The sequence below is a fragment of the Cololabis saira genome, chromosome 3 (assembly GCF_033807715.1).
Source record: "Cololabis saira isolate AMF1-May2022 chromosome 3, fColSai1.1, whole genome shotgun sequence".
NCBI lineage: Eukaryota > Metazoa > Chordata > Actinopteri > Beloniformes > Belonidae > Cololabis > Cololabis saira.
Window position 1 is genome coordinate 25,384,145 of NC_084589.1, and position 22,155 is coordinate 25,406,299.

Genomic DNA, 22,155 nt, shown 5'->3' on the forward strand with positions numbered 1-22,155 from the left:
ATGGTGCCCGTGGGCACATCGCAGCTCCTACGTCACATGTTGTCCTTCCTCACGCCGGGATCTGCTGGACAGACTGCCGGACGGAGACTCAGCTGGGAACATGGCAGACGAGGAGGACTCTGCCCCGGACCCGGGCAGCCCTGGCTGCGGGCCGCCTCACTCTGTTTCTTTCTCCGACAGCGTGCAGCCGGCCGTAGGCATGATGAGCCAGCTGCTGAGCCAGCCGTCCTCCCTGAAGTTTGACAAGAACATAAAGCAGGCCTTCTACAACACCGGGGCGATGATCTTCGTGGGCATCTGCTGCGGGGCGGCCGTGCTGGTCTACTTCATCCTGGAGGCTTTCCTCCGGCCGCTGCTGTGGGCGGTGCTGTGCGGCACCTTCCTGCACCCCTTCAAGCACTCGCTGGCCCGCCTGGGCCGCTCGTGGCTGGGCGGCCTGCAGGACAGCGGCACGCCCGCGGTGGTGGGGCTGCTGCTGGTGCCGGTGTGGTGCGTCAACTACGGTGCCGAGGCGCTGGGCCGCCTGCTGCTGGAGCGGCTCACCGTTCTACTGCTGGTGGGCACCGGGGCGCCGCTGCTCTACCTGCTCTACCTGTCCTGGAGCATCACCGGCATGCAGCTGGTGCTGGGACACACCTGCGGGGCCGTGGCGGCGCTGCTGGACTGTTTCCGCGCAGTCTGGGTGAGTTGGATGGCAACAAGTTGCACCTCCTGGAGTCTAGGGGTCGGAAACACAAAATGTTGAAAGAGCCAAAAAAAACAAATATGTCTGGAGCCGCAAAAAATGAAAAGTCTTGTATAAGCCTTAGAATGAAGGCAAACACATGCTGCATGTATCTATATTAGTTATAACTGGGGGAAGATTTTTTTTTTTCTTTATGCACTTCGAGAAAAAAAGTCGAAATGTCGAGAAAAAAGTCGAAATGTTGAGAAAAAAGTCGAAATGTTGAGAAAAAAGTCGAAATGTCGAGAGAAAAAAGCCGAAATGTCGAGAAAAAAGCCGAAATCAAGATTAATGTTGAAGTTGTAGTGACCACTCACTAGCAGGACACTGTTTAGTTTCAGTAGGTTAGAATTCACAAGAATCTAGCCGTTATTAACAGATGACGTTGAGTTTTGTTGTGTTTTAGTTTAGTTTATTTTCGGTCATGACACAAAAAAATAAAAATAAAAAACCAAGAATAAAACTGACAAGAAAACGTTCAACTGTTCAAAGAAAACATAACAAAAAAGTTTCCAGTATACAAATAAACAAATAACATCTAGACCGAAAAAGGGGTAGGCTGAAGCAAAGCTTATTATTTGCCTACCCTCAAAAGGCAAATAATACATTTATTTGCCTTTTGAGGCAGAACAGTTGTCAAAAGAACAACTGTTCTTTTGAGGCAGAACAGTTGTGTTCTGTTACCGTTGGTTACGGGGCAGTTGTAACGAGAGACTGGAATAAACAACTCATCTTTTTCCTTCGTCCACAAAAAGCGTTTTTTTTTCAGCTCTTTTTGTTCCCAAACTCCTACAAAGTACAATCTTGAGAAAAAAGTCGAAATGTCGAGAAAAAAGCCGAAATGTCAAGATTAATGTTGAAGTACAATCTTGAGAAAAAAGTTGAAATGTCGAAATTAATGATGAAATTAATGATGAAATGAAATTAATGAAAATAGCAAATTGTCAGGTTTTCCACATAAAATAACAAGTGTAAAGAGTTATTGTCATTTTGAATATACCTCTATGTATGAAAATGCCCGGATTGGCCTCATGAATGTAAAATGACATATTTTGATACTGGACTGTTGGTTGGACATTACATATGACACCTGTAACCTGTTAAAAATGAGGATCAATATCCGTAACATTTTTATTATAACTATAAATCCACTCACACATTCTTAATACAGTTGAATAATCTATTAAAAACAATCCAGATCTAGATTGAGTATAACTTTAAACTGCATTAGATTATATTGGACATTTCTACTAATGTTTCACTCAATAAACATCCGTACAGAAGTACATTTCTTGGAATCTGCAACTAAACTTTTAGGTCAGTTGATTTCCTCCAGTTCCAGTGTCTGATCGATCAGTATCCTATTAATCCACAGAATCCCAGAACAAACCCTTCCTTGCATGGCCAAATCCAAATTCTATTATGTTTTTGTTTGTTTGTTTTTTTTCACCAGACAGCCTGTGCTTTCTTTAAAAACAGTGCCAGACTCACAGGATTTATAAATAGTAAGAACACTGTATTGAATTACATTGAAAGATACCTTTGTCTCCAGTGGAAACAGGAGACATCTTTGTGAACAGTTCATACTAAAAATGAAGCGCAATATCTCAGGCTTTTACCTTGAAATGAATGTTGATTAACAGCAGAGTAGTTTGAAAATCTTTTCGAGGCTTTTAAATGTGTTTGGGAAAGAAAGCGGTTTTAGAGAACATCAAGAAAACATTTTTTTCTTTAACCTTGATGTTGTTCATGTTTGGAATTTATATGATTGTATGATACATTCACAAGTTGTCTATGGAGTAAATATGTGCAAGATCACCCATAAAGTAATCAAGTAGATGTTATCAATGGTCATTTGTGTTTTGTAGTTCACACACAAATTGTGACTTTTTCTTTTTTTCACCATAAAAACAACATGCCCATATAAGTACTTAATGCAAAGAACAATTTTTATCCAACTTTTGAAGATGCTAGAAGCTCTAAATGTCTTGTGCTGCTGTGTCATTTTCTGGTTCAGGTTTGCACGGTTGTTTTTGGCTACTTGCTGGCCGTTTGTCTCAAGTGGAGCCCCCAAACCGAGCGCTACCTGAGGGCTCTGGCTCTCCCTGTCTGGGCTATCCTGCTCTTCTTTATTGGTGAGTGTGGAAGCACTGGATGGGCTGTTCAGGCAGGTTTTCTCATACTTTCATGCCAATCGCCTCTTTGCCTCTAGGGAATAGTTCTTCTCTCTTACATGAGTGCAACAGGCTGCTGCAAATGAGCCGTCAAAAACATTTTTTATTCAAGGTGAGCGAGGGAAGAAAAGTTTCTGTCTCTGCAAGTCCGACCGACTGAAACACATGCAGAGTTACACAGTAAGACGAGGAAGTTGCCAGTATTTTTAGCACGCTAAGGCACACTGAAAAGAAGTGGTGACCTTCAGGCGTGAAATGTTAAAAGTGACCACATGCGTTTAAGAAGTTGTTCTGCTCAAGCAAAGATCAAGGAATAAATATTCCTTTTACCAAAAGTGATCTTAGTCTACAATTTATATAAAAATCCAAGAGATCCAAGCACTGCAATGAAGGTCGGCATTTGTGGCTGGATGATAACCACTGCTATCAGTAACTGTGGGAGAATAACAGGTTTTTCTGAGTCAGGGGAAGATACATACTTATCTCTTTTCCTTTCTTTTTTCTGTCTTTAGTGTCTCTGACTGGCTCGTGGAGAGTGCCCATATTTGTGATTGTGGTGATCCTCCTTGTTGTCGGCTCCCTGGAGAAACCACCTGTCCCTGGCAGAGGTGAATTTTTATGGACTTGTCCATATAAACTTTTTGTTGAGAAGGGGTTCTTCCTAATTGTCAGTAAATGGTTTAGAAAGGTACGTTTTAATGCACTTAGACGAGATCTTCCAGAGATTAGGCTTGTTGAGTTTTTTTGGGGCTCTTTTGAAAATATTAATGATAAGATGAATGTGAAACCCCTTGTTTAGCTCTGAAATAAAATAAAATAAATTCTCATAATTTCTAAAGGATCCAATTAGCTTATAAATCAGTTTCATGAATGTTCGCAGGAGAGGATCTTGAATTGATCTGCCCTGATCCTTGAAACATCCTAAAATAGCCTTCATTAGAATTTGACTTTGCCATTTTCGAGGCTCAGCCAGCACTGACATATTACGTTACATATAGCGTAAGGGATTCTTAACTGAGCTTTATCAAGATTAATAGCAACGTGAGGAGGACACTAGGCTCTGTGATGCTTGAAAAGCCAAGTGGAAGAAAACAGTGCACAAACCCGGAGGTTTAGAGCAATTTTCTTTCTATTGCTCTGTCACTATGTGGGTGCTAACATTATTATCTGTGTCACCTCCTCAGGAGAGCTGTCGGGCCAGGTGCTGTCATTCGCTGCAAACACTATTTACATGGCGATTTCCTGCGGCAGTCATCAGCTGAAAACTGATCCCAGTCAGAGTTCCAGCAAAGGTACGACAGTTCATCCGTACTGAGCTCACAAGTTTTCTTTCACATTTGCTCTGAGCTTTGTTCTTTCTTTTTCTTCCCCCCTTGTGCTTTTTGTGCCTGCTATAACTCATCTGCCCCAAGATGGCGTGCCAGCAGTAGGTCCCCTTCCCGCCACCCCTGGATTCCCTCGGGGCTCTCGTTCTCTACCAGCCAGCCTCTTCCTGAAAGAGAAGAGTTCCCGTAAAGCCAGCGATATCTATTTTATTCTGCTGGTCTGGGCCATCGTGCTGGTTCAGTTGTGGCTCAACCTCTGGATCCTCCAGCTGCTGCCTATCCCTGTGGCTGGTAACACAGAGACACATACAAACAAATGCAAGATACCTTTCACATGTTTCAGATGTGCTGCAGCTGCATGTTATCTGTTGCCTTGATGTAGTGTGGGTGCTGAAAAAGCTGGTGGTCCACTTTGGTCTGAAGAGCTTTGCAGAACGGACTCTGAGCTCATGGTGGACAGTGTTGGAGAAGTTTGGACGTGAACGTGAAGATGCCTTGCTGCCTGGACCAATCAAAGGCCTGGCTCAGTTTCTGCTGCGTATTGACACCAAGGTAACATCTCTGGGCGATCTATAGGGGATTTATGTGCTGCGATTATATTTATTTATTTTTCCCTCTGAGGATTTTCTCCATCCTAATCCAGGCTCATGTTGTCAGACTAGTACACCTTTTGAAGGTTCATGCCGCATAATTATTGCTGTCCACATTAAGTGACTCCAGTACATATCAGGGTTGTTTGTTCAACAAACTGCAAATAAGCTAGGTATCAGAGGCTCTGAGATTACAAAGTATTATAATTGTAGTCCAAAAACACAGTGAGGAAATTATCTTAAATGTATGTAAAATGAAACACACCGATATGGAAATCATGTAAACCCTATATTTAATTTAATTTGGTACAACAAAAAGTTGAAATATTTAGAAAAATATTTTCTTATTTTGAATTGAGCAATTATGAAAGCTTTGTTTACCAGTGTGTTGTATCCCTTCTTAAAAGCTTAAACATTTATGCTTAAGAGCTTTTTTAAGTGAAGTGAAGTCAAGCCAAACATTTGTAACTGTATTTGTTGAACGACTGACAGACCAGTTTGGGACCTTCTTTTTTCTTTTTTCCTGCAACACCACGCTGATTTTCGGGAAGGCTTTCCTGGTTTCAGATTTCAGATTTATCTTAAAGGCTAATCCATGACATTAATAGACTCAATCCATCACAACTGTTGTTGGGTTTAAAAGGGTAGGCAGTACTCTTGGAGCTTGTTTATGTGTTTTTTTTACTTGTGTGTTAGGATTTTAACTTGTATTTTGGATGCAGCAACATACTGTGTTTGCACTAGAGAAATGTGTGTGTAATCCCTGCAGTTTCGACTGAAAACCTAGAGGTACCGGTTATTCAGTACCAGTCTTTAGGCTTGTTTTCTTGTGTACAGAGATTTCTCTAAATTATGAGAATATTTAAGTAACACAATGTTCTCTGGGTGATGAAATCTACAAATTCTTTTTAACTTGAAACTTTTGTTCAAAATTGCTAATTTATTCACCGTTCAGTCTTTCTAAGAGAGGTTTCCCCTTCCACATATTTATTTCTGAAATATTCTTCCATCTTGGATACTCTTTTTGTGCCTAAGCATATCGCTGAAAGTCTAATATTGGAGTCATGCGCAAATTCAGACTTTGATTTACAAACAAAAGAAAAGTAAAATACATTTAAAAGCTTTACTTGGTCAAAATACCAAAGAGAAACAACATCAACCAAGCCTTTATCACTATTTTTATAGCAGCCTGGTTTATGGGGTGGAATGAGCAACTTGACTCCACTTCTCTTTTTTCAAAGGTTGTGCCTCTTATGATGATACCATGCAACATAGTGTGAACACAAATACTCTCAATAACTTTTGAAGTACATTAATACTTTTGAGCGGGCATACAACAGCTACTCTGAGAGCTGACACGTCCGCACACCAAGCTGGCAGGAAAATAAGTTTCAATGTTTATTTTTGTAACAGATCAGCTGTTGCTACTGATGGTGCGTTCATGGCAAATAGGAAATCATAAAATCCATCTTCTGAATGGGTAACATTTTAAAAAAAAAAACGTATTGTAAGTTGCATTTTATAGCAGTTGTGTTGAACCCGAAATAAGACTTCGGTAAGGGATTGGTAATTTTTCAAATTTTAATCCACTGTTGAACTGCTGATAATAATTTGCTGTTAATAACAAAATCAAAATTCCAGTACAAAAGAGTTTTTACTCCCCACTTCTGAGGTGCAAGGGCTGTAATATAAAGTGAAATTGAAGTTTGATTGAGATAAAGACGGGCAGGCTCCATATTTTTACTCAGATTTTGGGCCAATCTATTATGACCTCATGTCAACGACACGATTCATTTTACTTCCATAAATCGATTATTTTGTTTGAGCATCCCCCCCAACAAAAAAATAAATCACCACACACAAAAAAAACCCCACAGACACACAAATGAGGTATTTAAGGTTTTGAGATAGTCACCACAAAGGTTATTTATTAAATTCCAACTATTGCAATTAAAGCACTTGCAGCGTGAATATTAGAGTCCTTACGAGATGGGTCACGGTTCACTTTAGCATTAAAAAAATACAAAAAAAAACAAACGAATAACTTTCATTACTTACTAATAAAGTAAATAGTTTAAAATTTTTTAATATTGAATGGCAGAAACTATTTTGAATCTTTCTTTCTCTCTCAAAACAAATATCTAAAATAAAGCCAATGAAAAATAGAAAATAACTTTTCAAAGGTCACACTTTAAAGAATCATGCTCTTAAACAGTAGAACATAAATATCTTTTGTTTTCTCTCGTAAATGACGGTTTCAAATATTGCCATGTACAAAGTGCAAAATATCTTATATCTCTTGCAAACAAAATGTAATTTCAATAGTGACACGACCAAAATAATCGACCTGAGCATGATTACGTGGGTTATAGGTTATAAATGTCTGTTTCGATGAATTTTCAGTTAATCGTCCAGTCCCACTCTGATATAAACCCATGTGGCTCCAGACCGTGACGTCAGAATTCCCAGCGTGCAACACTCTAGAATGACTGGGATGCAAGAATATTAGAAAAAATGGGAAGAGATAGAGCTTTTTATCGGATTCGTAAAGATCCAGAGAGGCGAGATAAACTAATTTATGCCATAAAACGCATGACAAAGACAGCTAACACATGAGAGCAGCTCTCACTGAATGCAGTGGGCTCCAACCACAACACCATCCTCTCTGACCTCGACCCATGCCTTCATAAGAGGGTCATTATGTCTTTGTGAATGCAAAGAAAATAAATAAATTAAAAGGCACCTGCATGATAACCATTTATCATAGATGTATGAAATTAATCCAAGAGGCGCTGCCTTAAAATTGTCATTCACACAGTTAACACAGTCTAATTAATCAATAAAATAAAATAATACAATAAAAACTCAACACATGTTCAACACCCACAGCGTCCCTGGCGAGAATCGAACCCAGGACCTTCTAGCTGTGAAGGTCCTGCACAAACAGCTGCCCCACTGTTCCCCCTTTCAGTATTATTGAGTCCTTCAACCTTAGGAACATTATTTCTTGATCCTTTGCGTTTGTATGTGCAGAAAACTCAGATGCTCTGAAGTTCATGATTAAGCCGTGACTTTTGACTTGCACAAATGGTTTTCTTTCCTGCCAAAATGGCGGTGTAAACAAATCAGGTCACGTGGGGTCCAGAGCTCTATTGGTGAGAAACGCATTTTTTAATAGAGTTTGCTGTATTTTCAGAACATCCACATGCATTGAAAAAGCATAGAAACAGTAGTTTTTTGTTCCTGGATTTGTTCTCTTTAATAAACCAGCTGTGGAGTAATTAACCAGCACCAAATACCAGAATACCAGAAACATACGGCTAGTCTCAATAAGAGGGCTAAAAGAAGAGTGAATATTGGATTAATGCTGATCAATTGACCATAAACAGAGTCCCACTTTTTTTTTTTTTTTTTCTTTTTACATGCTGACATCGGCAAAAATCTCATCACGTTCCTTGAAAACCTTTAACACTGGACCAGACTACAGATGTTGCCTACAAGTTTGGTATACGACTGTCTGGATTATATTCAGCTCAGTTTTATGGCATGGCCTTTATGACCCTGTTATTGATTCCTTATACACTTTCCTCTGATGTGGGATGAAATAAAGTTGTCTTTGTAATCACCCTGATTTGCGTCCCATTAGAAAGGCCAGTCCACAATCCCCGTATGGCCTGTAGTTAGTTCCTGCCTGCCACCTTGTGACCCCCCAATGCTTGTACCCAAACAGAGATTGTCTACTTGTTTCATGGGTACATGTGATGGCTGCTGCACAGATCTTTCCAATAATAATCTTCCCAATGTCTCTTTGTCTCCTCCCCAAGCTCTGGCATTGGCTTAACAAGCAGGTAATGTGTTTGTGAGCGAGAAAACGAGGATTAAATAAATAAGAAACATTCCATATAGGTGTGGGTGTTTGTGTGTGTGAATGTACGAACACACCTCGTAGTCGCTTGGACTGGCTTTCTTTCTACCCATCCACTGCCATTTCCCTGTCATCTTGTCCTAAAGTCTGTTATCTTGCTGCTTTCCCTCTCGCTGCGTTGACACATTGAGGAAGCCACAGGCGGGACGGGACGGTCTTGTTGATCCCTCAGCCCCGTCTGTATCTTCCCTGCTTTGATCTTGCTAGCAGGTTTGTCCTGAGTGTGTGTGAGCTGCATGGAGCGAAGGTGGATTTAAACAGAGCAAAGAAGAAAAAGAGAGAAGTGTTTTACAAGATAAACCTTGAAATTGTTATAAGAAGGGACCCAGAGGTCTTTTATGTGGTAAGGGGAGGCGCGTGCCAAACAAGAACAGTTTGTTAGTGTGACATACTGTTCAAATCACTGTGAACTCTGGAAACCTGTTACAGTAGACCTCACTACTTTAAACTACTTTTTTTTTTGGGTGGGGGGGATAAATGGTGAGTACATATGAGATTTAATCATAATTGGCTGCTTGTATTTTACTATTATTGATTTTTTTTTTTCCCTCTGTTATCTGTTAAGCATACACTGATCTGCAATGCAAAACTTATAAATGATGGGTGATTGTGTTTACTTTTTAATTTTATTGATGGGTTTTTGTTCTGTAGGAAATAGTAATGGAATGAGATTGTTTAAATATCTATTCTGCCAAGTACAGTTTTATGGTAAATCAAGTAGATGCTGATAATTGAGTCATAGAAAGGCCTGTTGCTGTTGCGTCACAACTATTGATTGAATGTTGACTTTATTTCTGTTGGTGTGATTTAATATTACTGGATTAAAAGTACAGTGTTTTTAACTATTAGACCTTTTTCAAAGTTGTCTGGCAACTGTCGAAAAAGGACGCTTTCATGTTGATGCAAACTAATGATATTTCCTTTGACTTAATTCACCTTTAGAGTGCTTTTTTTAATGTGTGGTGTTTCCCCTTTTTTGTTTAACCAACTTTTTTCCCCCTAGCTAGTCTGTCAAGCATCATTTTAGTCATTAAAGGTAAAGCTTAAAAACCAAATTGAATGAATGTGTTGTATGATGCAGTGGGACCTACGCTGACGGTCGTATCACATCACCACCCACATGTAAAATCCACTCATTAGAATGCAGCCTCATGATCAAGACACGTCTAACGCCTGTGAAATTAACACACAATCACAAATGCATATGAGAGTAAATCTGGTTATAAACTGCCGATACAGTTTTGGAGCATTGAGAAACCTGAGTTAAGAACCACAGCGTCTTAGAACAGAAGGGGCACTTTGGTCGAGCCATTTTCTCTGAGATTAAAAGGATAAATGAATAAGAAATAAAGGAATTTATGCATTCTTGTCCATACCATTAATTTATATATATATTTTTAAATCTGACTAATTAATTTTTAGAGAAAACCCAGTGAATTTAGGATGGGGGATTTATGCTTTTAATCTCAGAAATTTCACGCACACCCCGAATCATATTTCCCTTCACCTCTGATGTGTGCAGTCTTAAGCAATCATTCTTGGCTTAGCTCTTTCATGCCTCAAGTGCTAAGATGGTGTGTGTGTATGCATACACAAATACCAACTGGTGGTTCACCAAATCATCCACCTTCTTGTCCTCACTGGTGGAATTGAGCATCTTTGAAATAAAACACGACATCTCCACATGGGCAGGACACAGGTTTCTCCATGTGTCTGTTAACTGTGGGTTTTCTTCCCCTTCGGAGTTCAACTGACATGCCGTTTTCTCCCTTTGTGTCCTCTATCTCTCCATGAATGCAGATGGTAGTCTGGTTGGAGCGATCGTTGGATAAAATCATCAGCATTTTCATCATTTTCCTTCTGGTCACAGGAACCCTGCTTATGGCTCTGCTGCTCACAGCTATGGTAGGTTTTTGCTCTAAAATTGTATCACTTTGCTTTAGTGGAAATAGTGTAACATAAATCTGAGTACAAGGGCCACCTTTATCTCTGTAGGTTCACAATGAAAGTGTTCACATCATCGAGGTAACCAGTAACCTCATCAACGAGACCATTTCTAACCACCCCGAATGGGCCAAGTAGGACAGTTTTTATCTTGATTTCGCCTTTGTGTCTCCTGTTTCTCCCTGTAAATAAAAACATGCATGTATGTCTTTTATATTATCTTCTCTAGTTGGCTCCCAGAAGCGCGTGTGGTGCAGAAAGCTCTGAATTCAGCTGCTACTAATGTTTATCAGCATGGGAGAGAATGGATAACGCAGAAGGTTACAGCACTCATTTGCATTTTTTTTTTTTTCAAATATGAATAAAATGCAGTGCTTTGCAACTAATCTTTTGTTTCTTTTATGTGAAGCTTCACAAGATGTTAGGCGATAAGGTGAACCATACTGCAGTGATCGAGAAGCCGGTTTTGGAGCTATGGGACAGACTGTACCATTCCTGGTTTGTGAAGGTAGGATGAGAAGGCGACTGCCTCTTTAAAGTCTTATTCTCTGTGTTCGGCACTGATACGTAAAATTTCACGCACACATCTCCAGAATGTCACCCACTCTGGACGTCACCGTGGGCATAAGATGACGGGTCAGAGACAGAATAGCTGGCTAGGAGACATCCTGGACTGGAAGGACATTGCCTCTTTTCTACAGGAAAATATTGAGACTCTGCTGTCTGTAAGTATTATTATTATTAGTATATTTAACACTGAAAACCATGTGAGGAATATAATTTCTAGGTATTTTAAATATGCTCACCTGTTATCAAATGCAGTAGATAATTTACATTTACCCAAAACATAATTTGATACTCAGAAGATGATACTTGACGAAGTCCTGCAGAGATGTAATGCTTTCTCAACTGACCTAAACCAGCTTTTGTAACAACCTCAGTCATAAACCACTGAGATATGTTATACATTGTGTCTCCCATGGGTGATGAGTTTACTGTTGTGGTATGGTTTGGCAGATTCTGGAGTCTCTGTGGGTGGTGATGAGCAGGAACGTCGGGCTCCTCATTTCCACCACCACCACCCTCCTCACTGTCTTGTTCCACAGCGGCACGGCGCTGCTCAACTTCGCACTGAGTCTGGTATGAAACTTTTTTTTTTTTTTTTTTTTTTTTTTTTTTATTTGCTGTGATTAACTTCAACAAACATGAGCTTATATTGTATTCTGTTGTGAGTCGTAAAGCATTCATTTCAGACTCCCTGCAAGCCTCCATTTACCTGATTTTGTGAAGACTTTTGTAGCTTTTTTTTTTGTTCTTGTTCTCTTGAATGTCTGTTACGATACTATTAGCACTGTAGAGTTTTCTTTACATCTCTGTGCACTTATTATTGGCAGCGTTCTTAAAAATCTGGCATACTTTGGTTATAAAAAGAAAGATGTGTGATTGTAAATGTGTTTCAGGTGATTTTCCTGACTACTCTCTTCTACCTGCTGAGCTCCAGTGGTGAATATTATAAACCTGTTAAATGGGTGATCAACCTGACACCTCTCTCCCAGCCGGGACCCTCCTCTAACATCATCGGCCAGTCTGTAGAAGAGGCCATCAGGTAATCACAAAAACCGAATCTATAAATATACCGTCAAATAGAGGGGATTATTTTTGACCCTGTGCATGTTTGATTTGAAGAGGAGTGTTTGACGCCTCTCTGAAAATGGCGGGCTTCTATGGCCTCTACACCTGGCTCACCCACACCATCTTTGGAATCAACATAGTCTTTATTCCTTCTGGTGAGTCAGCGTGTCCGCTGCCGACCGTGCCACCATTAAACATGCACCTGCCAAGCCACGCTCTGTGTTGTCTCTCTTTGAATCCCTCTTTCCTTACCCTGCAGCTCTGGCTGCCATTCTGGGTGCCGTGCCGTTCCTCGGGACCTACTGGGCAGCGGTGCCGGCCGTGTGTGACCTGTGGCTGGCGCAGGGAGAAGGTGTCAAGGCTCTGCTGCTGCTCATTTGCCACCTGCTTCCGACATATTTTGTAGACACGGCCATCTACTCAGATATTTCAGGGTATGTATGCATGAACAGCAGGGACACATTTGAAAAGCAAATTTCAGCCTTCTGCCCGTCACGGTTGGAGCCATAATACACTGAAATTAAACAGTATCTTTGGAAAAGTCCATTTGCAATCCATTTACTTAAGTTATTTTCATAAACTAATTTGCTTGACGCAATCTTTTTAAAGACAACATCCCAACCTTGTGTTGTTTGCTGTTTCACTCATAATCATTCCCACAGGTTTCACCTCCAGTCCTTTAATGCACAAATTACAGCTGGGAAGTTTGCAAGATGTTTAGTTTCCTTAATGTCTGCATGAATAAGAAATAATAAAATAAACGTTTGAGGTTCTTTATTAAAATAAAGAACCTCAAACATAATCTTATTTTCTCAAAAGACCTAAAAGTGGACATGGGGAATCCAATGAAACAAATGAAAGGAAGTTGAAAGTTTTATACTTGATCTTTTATATGTTGTGGGAAATTATCTAATTGAAATAAATGTATTTTTCTTGTTGTCGTCTAGCTGCATAAGGCAGTTTCTTTTGATATTCAGTTTACAAATGGATGTTGTGACATTCCCTCTAAATTATCATTGTATTATTTAAAATTCCTTGCTACATTAATAGTCATGACCTTTGCAGTAAAAACAGCCTAAAACAAAATACCACCACTGTCTCACAGATTAGATAAAGGTCTTATGATGGAATTTTTTTTTTTTTTTTATTTAGCTATTCAAAGCCTGGCGTAAAATAATGCAGAAAAAATCCTTATTTTTCTGTTTAGAGTATTAAATAAATACTGAAATTCCCCCAATTTTGTCTTAGTTTCTAAATAATTATTGTATCATTATGAATGCATTGGGTAGTTTTTTAATTTAAATTATTTATTGTTGTATAAAACTTGCAGAGGCCGCTGAAATTAATGTATCGATATATCGATATAGATACAATGCATTATTGGCTTCAAAACACTTCACATTTTAAACATAAAAGACAAGAAAATCTATCCATAACAACATTTTTCTAACAATGTTTTGTCTTTTCTTCTTGTCGCTGATCTTTGCCAAACTGCAGACAGCCAGTAATATTTTTTATTATTTTTTTTATTTATTTATTTTATTTTTACTTTTTTTTTAGCACAAAGCTTTCTCCATGCAACAAATCATTGTCTTTGAGAGTTGTCCTAATGGTGGATCGTAAATATTAACATTACATTCAGTGGGTTGGATTAGATTGGTTTTGAATTTCATCCAATTTTACACAATCTGATTTGTTTTTGTAGATGGTTTTATAATTTTTCTCAGCATTAGTGTCATCAGCTTTTTTTTTATGAGGTTTTCAGAAATCTCCAGAGGTTCACATTGGTTTGTCATTCTTGGATATTAGATATTGGATTGTTTTCCTGAACAAATTAATCTCAAAATACAGCATTGTGTTGTCTCATCTATTTCATTTGGTGTTATTTATCTACCTGTGTGAGAACCTGTTAATGTTTTGAGTCATATTTCAGCAAAAATAACTGTAACAAGGTTGTGATGCTGTGCATTTTGCTTCTTTAAATGCCTGTTTTTTAAGTCTATAATATTTCCATTCATTTTATAATTGTCTTATTTTGTGAAAGAAGAACTGTTTAGTTAGTCTTTCAATCCATCCCCACTGAAAATATTTTATCTTCATATTTCAGTCTAAGTGGAGTCATCTCCACTTGTATTAAGAAAACTTTTGCCAGTAAAACCTACCGTCATAATGCTCTGCTTTGTGGTCAGAGAGAATCATGCTTGCTGAGACCTTTTGCTACATTGTTCTGTTGTGTAAGCCATTTCTTGCTCCTTGTGTCAGGGGTGGACACCCGTACCTGACGGGTCTTGCAGTAGCAGGCGGAGCGTACTATCTGGGCCTGGAGGGGGCCATTATTGGGCCCATCCTGCTCTGCATCCTGGTTGTGGCAGCTAACATCTACAGTGCCATGCTGATGAGTCCGAGCTCCTCGCTACCCACACCAGTGCAGGCAAACTGGCCTGCTCAGCACTCGAGGTAAACAAAAATGATCCAAACACACAAAAACATCTGATTTAACATTTACCAGTCTGAGCTAGTGTTGCACTGTACCACAGGACATTCATGGAGTCCACTCCATCCATCCTGAAGAAGACCAATGAGTGAACGTAAGACGGTGTTTCCCTGTGGAACGTCATCCGGCTTCCTATTGGCTGGTTCCTCAGGGAAAGGAGGGGCCTCGCCACGCCAGAGCTCCTCCGGACGCTACCTGGCTCTGCAGGGTCGACTTGGACCAAGTGTTGAAGGCGATGTACCAAGTCATGATGCTGTTTGCTCTCAGGAGCGGCTCCTCTGAACAGCTCCTTTCCTACAACAGGCTTATATCCTGATCCCCTACGTGGACCAATGACGGCACGTTAGGTTTATGATATTGTATGACAGAGATATTGATGCTACTCGCGTCATCTCTCTGAACTCAGTGCCTAATTTTATTTTGGAATATTGGCAAAAGTCTAATATTCTTTGTTTTTTTTGTACAATGATATATTTGATCTACGAAGCCTCTGATCTCACTCCTGCCCTCCCTGCCTGTGTCTCTCTTGCACGTCCTCCCTACCTCTCTCTTCACAGAGGCTCGAGTAGAGTTTGTAGTGAAGCCTGGTTTGTGTGAAGATGAAATGAACTCTTCTTGTTACAAAGCTCAGATGTGGCTCAAGACGAGGGGCTATTGATGGTTTCTCTGCTAAGTTAAAGTGTTAATTGTGATAGAAGCTGTGAGTTATCAACACTCAGACTTTGCCATAACGAAGATGTGCACTCGTGCTTTCATGAACATGACTGTGTCACCATTACTTTTTTTTTTCTCTCTCATCTTAAAGGTCGAGTTTTAGCAAAAGTCTCTGTTGAGATTTTAATGGTTACAGGTTCAGACTGTGCTTCTTAGCCATTCACAGCCGGAATAGGTCAGACAGCTACTGTATTAACTTATTGAAAGCTTTTTCTCTTTCTTAGGCACAAATACCCAGAGCTTTTTTAATCTGCACTTAACTTATCTGCAAGTGCAGAAGCACATTTACACTCAGAGATCCTTGATTCCGTTACCTTTACCTTGCAAGCACTTTTAGGTTTTAGCAAAATGTGATGGTCCACCGCATCGTGTGATTCCATCAGCGTAAAGGAGATGTCTGTATATTTTCTGCTAAATTCACATGCTCTTGCATTTCAAAAGCCCCACTTTGGCAAGAGTGCAAGCACTTTTTAGAAAGGAGAGTTTAAAGTAGTTTATGGAGTTTACATAACTTGAAGCTTTAACGAACAAGCAGAACGGGTGTGTTGTGTCTGTACACTAATACTACTCACTGATCATACGGCTACCATGTTAGCTATCAGAGGGTGGTGAGTTTGGGCTGAAAGAAATGGGTGCAGAGTATGACTAATAAACTGTAGTTTTCCTTTGATACGGTTGCTGTTTAGTTTTTTAAATACTGAATATGCACTGAATAAATATTGTAATTAAACCTGCGGCTGCTCTCTTGTATTGTGTGATGTGCCTCAAGCTCACCTTTTCATACCACTTGTCTGTTTCTGGCTGCAAAAATGAATAAGGCAAAAACCAACACATTAGTAATGCTTAAATTCTTATCACAGAGCAGAATTTTGTCTTGTGTCACGTTTGTAAAAAGTTAAATCATGAATAATTACTTCCTTTTTTTGTGATGTGTCATAAGCAGGGGGGAGAAACAACCTTCATGAGATGAAACAGAAATTAAAACGTCCTGTGTTTATGGGAGCTGAGTCAGACTGTCATCTGTTTTGTGAAGGCCTGACAGATTGTCAGTGTGTCAGCAAAGCTCTAGACGGATGGACAGTAAATATCAAATCTCACAAAACTCCAGTGGGGCTGCTGGTGAAGTCATCACTGCAGCACTGACCAAACGCTCATGTGGCCGTTCAGTCCAATCAGAACTATTGTTTTGCTCTGAATTTGGTGACATTTAAATACATTTATTCCATTAATTAAAGAACTAACTCATGAGAAAGCCAGGAATGTGGCTCATGCTCAGGGAATGATACCTTTTAAGGTCAGTTTAAGTTGGATGCCGCTTCATGCTGTGCTTTATAAAAACAGGCAGCGTAACACCTGATGGTGAACCTAACATGGCGCAGATGCAGGATATGCACAATCACTCCTTCAAGCATGCTGGGTGGAGGAGTGTCACTGAAGGAGCTCCCGGTGCAGACAGATCCCCCTGCCTGGGATATGAATGAATGAATGAATGAATGAAGTTTATTCAGTCATTGCAACACAAACACAAAAACAACACCAAAAAAAAAACATTGTACACAGCATTAACTATTAAACCAAGAAAAAATGTGTTGAACAATAACTGAAAAGGCATAGGCAGAAGCAAACTGCTTATAAAAGCCTATCCTATATTTAACAACTTTCTATTTTTGGCTACCAACCTCCAGAAAACCAAAAAGAGAATAGAAAAGCAAAGAAACAAAAGGCAAAGAAACGATAGAAAAGCAAAGAAACATTGACAGATGGTCAATTGCACTTATAAGCTTCAAAAATAGCTTTACAAACCATTTTCTTAAATACAACAAAAGAATGACATGTTTTTAAATTTATGTTGGCATCATTCCAGAATTTAACTCCAACGATGGAGACACATCTCCTTTTCATACCTTTTTTAGCCATTTGTACTGTGAAATTACAGACACCTCTGAGATTGTAACGAGTCTCCTGAATTGAAAAGAACCTCTGTATTGGGTCAGGGAGCATTTTTGATTTTGCTTTAAACATAATTTGCATGATTTTAAAATAAAACAAATCAGAAAATTTAATAACATGAGAATTTAGAAAAAGTGGATCTGTGTGAGCGTAGTAATCAGCCTTACACCTGCAGCAGAGTTACTGGGGCCTTCTTCGGGCCCTGGGCGGGTACTACTAGAGGATATGAGACCCTGTCTGACAGGGATGACAGCCTGGCCATTATTCCCCTCTCTCCCACCACCCCCACTTTGTCTATGGGGTACACCAGGACAGACGTGGCCTGGTAGTAGTCTATGAAGTGTCTTCCTGTCTGCAGCTGAGATGCTGCTGCTGACCCAGCAGACCACTACATCAAAAATGGATGATGCAACCACAGTGTGATAGATGGTCCTCAGGACGTTTCCTGCACTCCAGGGGACCTCAGTCGCCTGACAAGGTGGATTATTTTGATAAAGTGCTGTTGCATTGTCAGTCCGGTCCAGTTGTTACAGAGGTGAACACCCAGGTACTTGTTTGATGTCACCTTCTCAATGTTCATTCCCTGGAAGGACGGCAGTCTCAGTCTGCGGAGATCCACCACAAGCTCTTTTATCCTCCCAGTATTGATCTGGAGGTGGGTCCTTAGACAGCAATCCAAAACGTCCTGTCAATTTTCTACTCCCTGTTGACTCCATCTGTGGTGAAGCCAACGATGGCGCAGTCGTCGGAGCACTTCTGCAGGTAACAGTTTGGTGTGTTGAAGGAGAAGTCTGCAGTGTAGAGGGCAAAGCCAGGACTGTTCCCTGTGGGGCTCCAGTACTGCCGACAACCATATCTGAGCCCTGACATCACATGCACATGTATTGTTACTTGATATCACAAATGTAAAAATGTAAAGCATTTTTATTATCAAGTATTCCCAAACATACAACAGACAACAGTATATGAACAAAACTGAGGGGTAAAGTAGTAATAAAACTAAAGTAAATAATAAAACATGAAGCCAATTTCACAGATAAGTATAAATGACAGAATATTCCAAGTCCCAGTAATTAGATGAATAAACTTGTAAATGAATACCTTCACTGTTGCTCTGAACACACTTCAATATTCAATAGTCTTTTCTCTGAGTTTCACTCTGGGCCGCAGCCCCATCCAGCTTTGATCCATTTTTTTCCAGATCAAAGACTTCACATACTTCTTCTAAAGTCTGCTCCACATAAACCTGAGCGACGTGAGAGGCTTGGCTCTAAATTTCTTTAACGGCAGAATCATTGTTTTGTTTGCAGGGAGAAACAGAGACAGACGTGTCCTCACACACTTTTCTTGGCACTACAGTGCAGATAAACTGTCCCTGAGAAACAGGACTGTTTTTTAACCCTTAGAAAATGTACACCCTTGCAGCTCAAAAAGTCCTATTCATGCTTTCAGATACAGTATGTCAGGACAGCCATGTAACTTTTGATCTACTCAACAGATGCCTTCAGCTAATTAATGCAAATTCTATGTGAACCACGGTTTTTTTTAATGCACCTTCTTGATGGCTATTGTTGTTGACCTTATCTTCGTGAATAAATAATTCAGCAGATCAAGTAAAGGAGTTTCAATTATCTAGTCTGCACTAAGCACTTACCCAGTCTGCATCCCAACTCTCTCGCTTAGTCTTTAGATGGAGGACAGTCCCACAAGACCTGTCTCGCTGCAGCTCAGGCTCATCGCTCATGCAGCGGTGTGTTCCTCACTGTGGGGAGATAAGACACTTATCTTTTCAAGACACACAAACTCAGACAGTTTTACTACAAAACTTTCAGACAGTATGATATATAGTACAATACATAGAAAGACAGGTGATGAAGGGGAAAAGCAACATAAGTGTCCTAATAAGGAGTTTGGCCAAAGAAATCCTTTCAAAAGATGAACGGATCTTGTGTCACAATCGGTAGGTTCTTTTCGATCCCCAATAGACCACAGAAGCAGGTGGAAGGTTACGACACTTTATTCAATAGTGAACAACAAGTAATATATTTTCGGCTCACTGGGGTAAAAGAAATCTGGGGGTTAAGATCTGCCACTAATAATATTAAAAACAACAACGGGAGGAGGGGGCTCAAATTAAATAGCTTGGCCACCAGAATTAGACTGAGACCTAGATACACCACTGCAAGAAACCAATATCAGAATCAAATAAGGATCACGGCATTAGCCAATGGTAACCAAACAATACGTTTCCAAAACACATGCAAACACCATTAAAAGCAGGTTTCGTGAAACATCTATAGTGGCCCAAACCCCTTCAACCCCCCTCCCTACAATCAAATCCTGTATCCCCCAGATAATGATGTCAGTCAGTGGCCCCTAAAACAAATAAGAATAGGAATTAAAAATGCTCAGCCGAGACAATATAATAAAAAGGACAATAAGTAAAACTCTATGATAAAAGTCAGTGGTAAAAACCCGTGGCCATACAATGAGCCAACAGTCTGTACTGGCCCGCCCAGGGCCTACAGTCTCTGCGCGCCTGACTGTGTGCGCTGGGGGAGCTCTGGCGTCCCGCACCAGGAAAACAGGCGTGGGATCAGTCCGGCAGGTGAGGGGGCGGGGTCCGGCAGACTCTCAGGAGAGGAACAGCGTCGGCGAGTCAAACCAGGCTGGAAGGCAGGAAAAGAGTGCAATCAGTGGACTGAGTTATGAGAAGTTACACTCACTCGTGTTCAAGCTCCAGGGTAGACCGTTCCTCTATGTGAGAAAATAGAGAGCGATGTTCCCAACAAATGAGGTGATCAAGCGGGGGTCCTCTCAACGTCCAGGAAGGCAAGCAGGAATCTCCCTCTGCGTTCAGCCTCCAGCGCTGTCGGTCTCTCTGCCGTGCGTTCAACAGCTGCGCCGCATCTGTTTCCCCTTTTTATCACCGCTGTCTCCACCTGAGAGCCTTGATTGCAAGATTTGCTTCACCTGTGAAGAGAGCACAACAAGGGAAGACACACCCACCCCTGCGCAATTGTCAGCCAAGTCCCAGTTGAATTGCTCTCCTGCACACAGTTCACTGTCCACAGCATTTTCAATAAACAACAGTTAAAATCACAGTTCAGTCGCCGTCAGCCGCGACATTTCCCCCCTGCTTTTTCCAGCGGCCGTCCCGGCCGCTACAATTGTCGGAAGCGAAGAGGGCGCATGCCAAAGTTAATCCGGTGGGAACGTCTTAGGTGGGTGTTGCTCTCGCCCACACCTGCAGCAGAGTTACTGGGGCCTTCTTCGGGCCCTGGGCGGGTACTACTAGAGGATACCCCACCTAATACATGCTGTTCAGGGACATCGACATCATTACATAAAGACAACGATGTATGGTCGGGCTCAGGAGAGACAGGGCCTGCGTCACGAGCTGGCCTAGTTCGGCCTTGATCTGCATCTTGAGAGGTGGATGGGGTATCAGAAGCACTATAGTTTAGGACACGGTCTGAATCAGAGCAGGGAGCATTGGGCACCAGATCAGAATGTTCAGGGACCTGATCAGAGTGGGTAGCTGGAAGTTGAGAGTTCAAGTTCAATTGCACGGAGTGGGGTGCCATACTCAAGTTTGTGGGCGCCCCACCCGAAGTCGTCAGAGTAGGGCCAGCCAGTCTAGCCACTGGGGGGAATACCTTTGTCAGAAGGTCTTCCAATGGGGGACGTTCTTGGCTAGAGTCCCTGTAATCAATTGGGAAAGCAGTAGTTGCCGGATCAAAGATACACAAACGCAAATTGTTGCGATGAATTGTACGGACAGGTCCTTCCTTGGCCTCTGGTCGGACAACGTACACTGGCTGTTCGGGATTGGGTTGCGCCAGCATGACAAACCGTTGAGGGCCCCATCGGGGAGATAACTTCCCTTGGGCCCGTCGACGGAAGTTCCTTATCAGAACCCTTTCCCCTGACAGCAAGGGTATGGCATGAGCAGTCCGGTTGTATCGAGCCTGATCCCAGGCCTGACGACGTTCGGCCTGCGCCTTCACTTTTGTAAATGCCTCACGAAGGGCATGGTGATGGCTTTCAACCCACCCATCCAAGGTGTACTTCGATTGAGGTGGGGACACCTGGTGAACCACATCAACTGGCAACCTGGCATGTCGGCCAAACAGCACATAATGGGGAGCCAATCCGGTACTAGCGTGTGTGGAGTTGTTGTAAGCCTGGAGCAGCTCAGGCAACTTGGTGTGCCACCGGGGATGATTCTGGGAGTCCAAGGAGCTCAACAGGCCAAGCAGGGTTTGATTAAAGCGTTCACAAGCTCCATTCCCCTGAGGATGATATGGTGTGGTCCGTGCTTTGGTGCATCCATACATCTCACAAAGCTGCTGCATTAGAGCTGACTCAAAAGCACCTCCCTGATCCGATAAAAGCCTTTCAGGGCACCCGAAGGGCTGAATTAGGGATGTCCACAGAGCCTTAACCGTTGTGGCTGCAGTCTGATCCTTAGTAGGAACTGCCAGGGCATAGCGGGAAAAGAGATCTGTCATCACCAGTATATAGGGGTAAGTGTCACCAGGGCGGCCTAGGGACAAATAGTCTAGCCCCACTACCTCCCAGGGGTAGCTGGTCTTTATAGACTGTAGTGGTGCACGGGCATGTGGTCCAGCCTTACTCACTTGACAAGTTCGGCATTCCTTGGTCCAAATCTGCACTTCT

At 41.3% G+C, this 22,155-nt stretch overlaps 1 protein-coding gene across 1 annotated transcript; it reads left to right on the forward strand.

Moving 5' to 3' along the window:
• Nucleotides 1–16,258, forward strand: tmem245 (transmembrane protein 245). Its single transcript, XM_061716775.1, is given in 19 exon segments — nt 1–21; nt 23–682; nt 2,742–2,859; nt 3,411–3,506; nt 4,083–4,190; nt 4,311–4,514; nt 4,606–4,775; nt 8,638–8,661; nt 10,539–10,643; nt 10,734–10,816; nt 10,912–11,002; nt 11,092–11,190; nt 11,276–11,407; nt 11,700–11,822; nt 12,143–12,288; nt 12,369–12,469; nt 12,574–12,748; nt 14,577–14,771; nt 14,852–16,258. Coding segments are annotated over 19 exon segments (2,700 nt in total). The 3' UTR covers nt 14,901–16,258.
• Nucleotides 16,259–22,155: the final 5,897 nt, after the last annotated feature.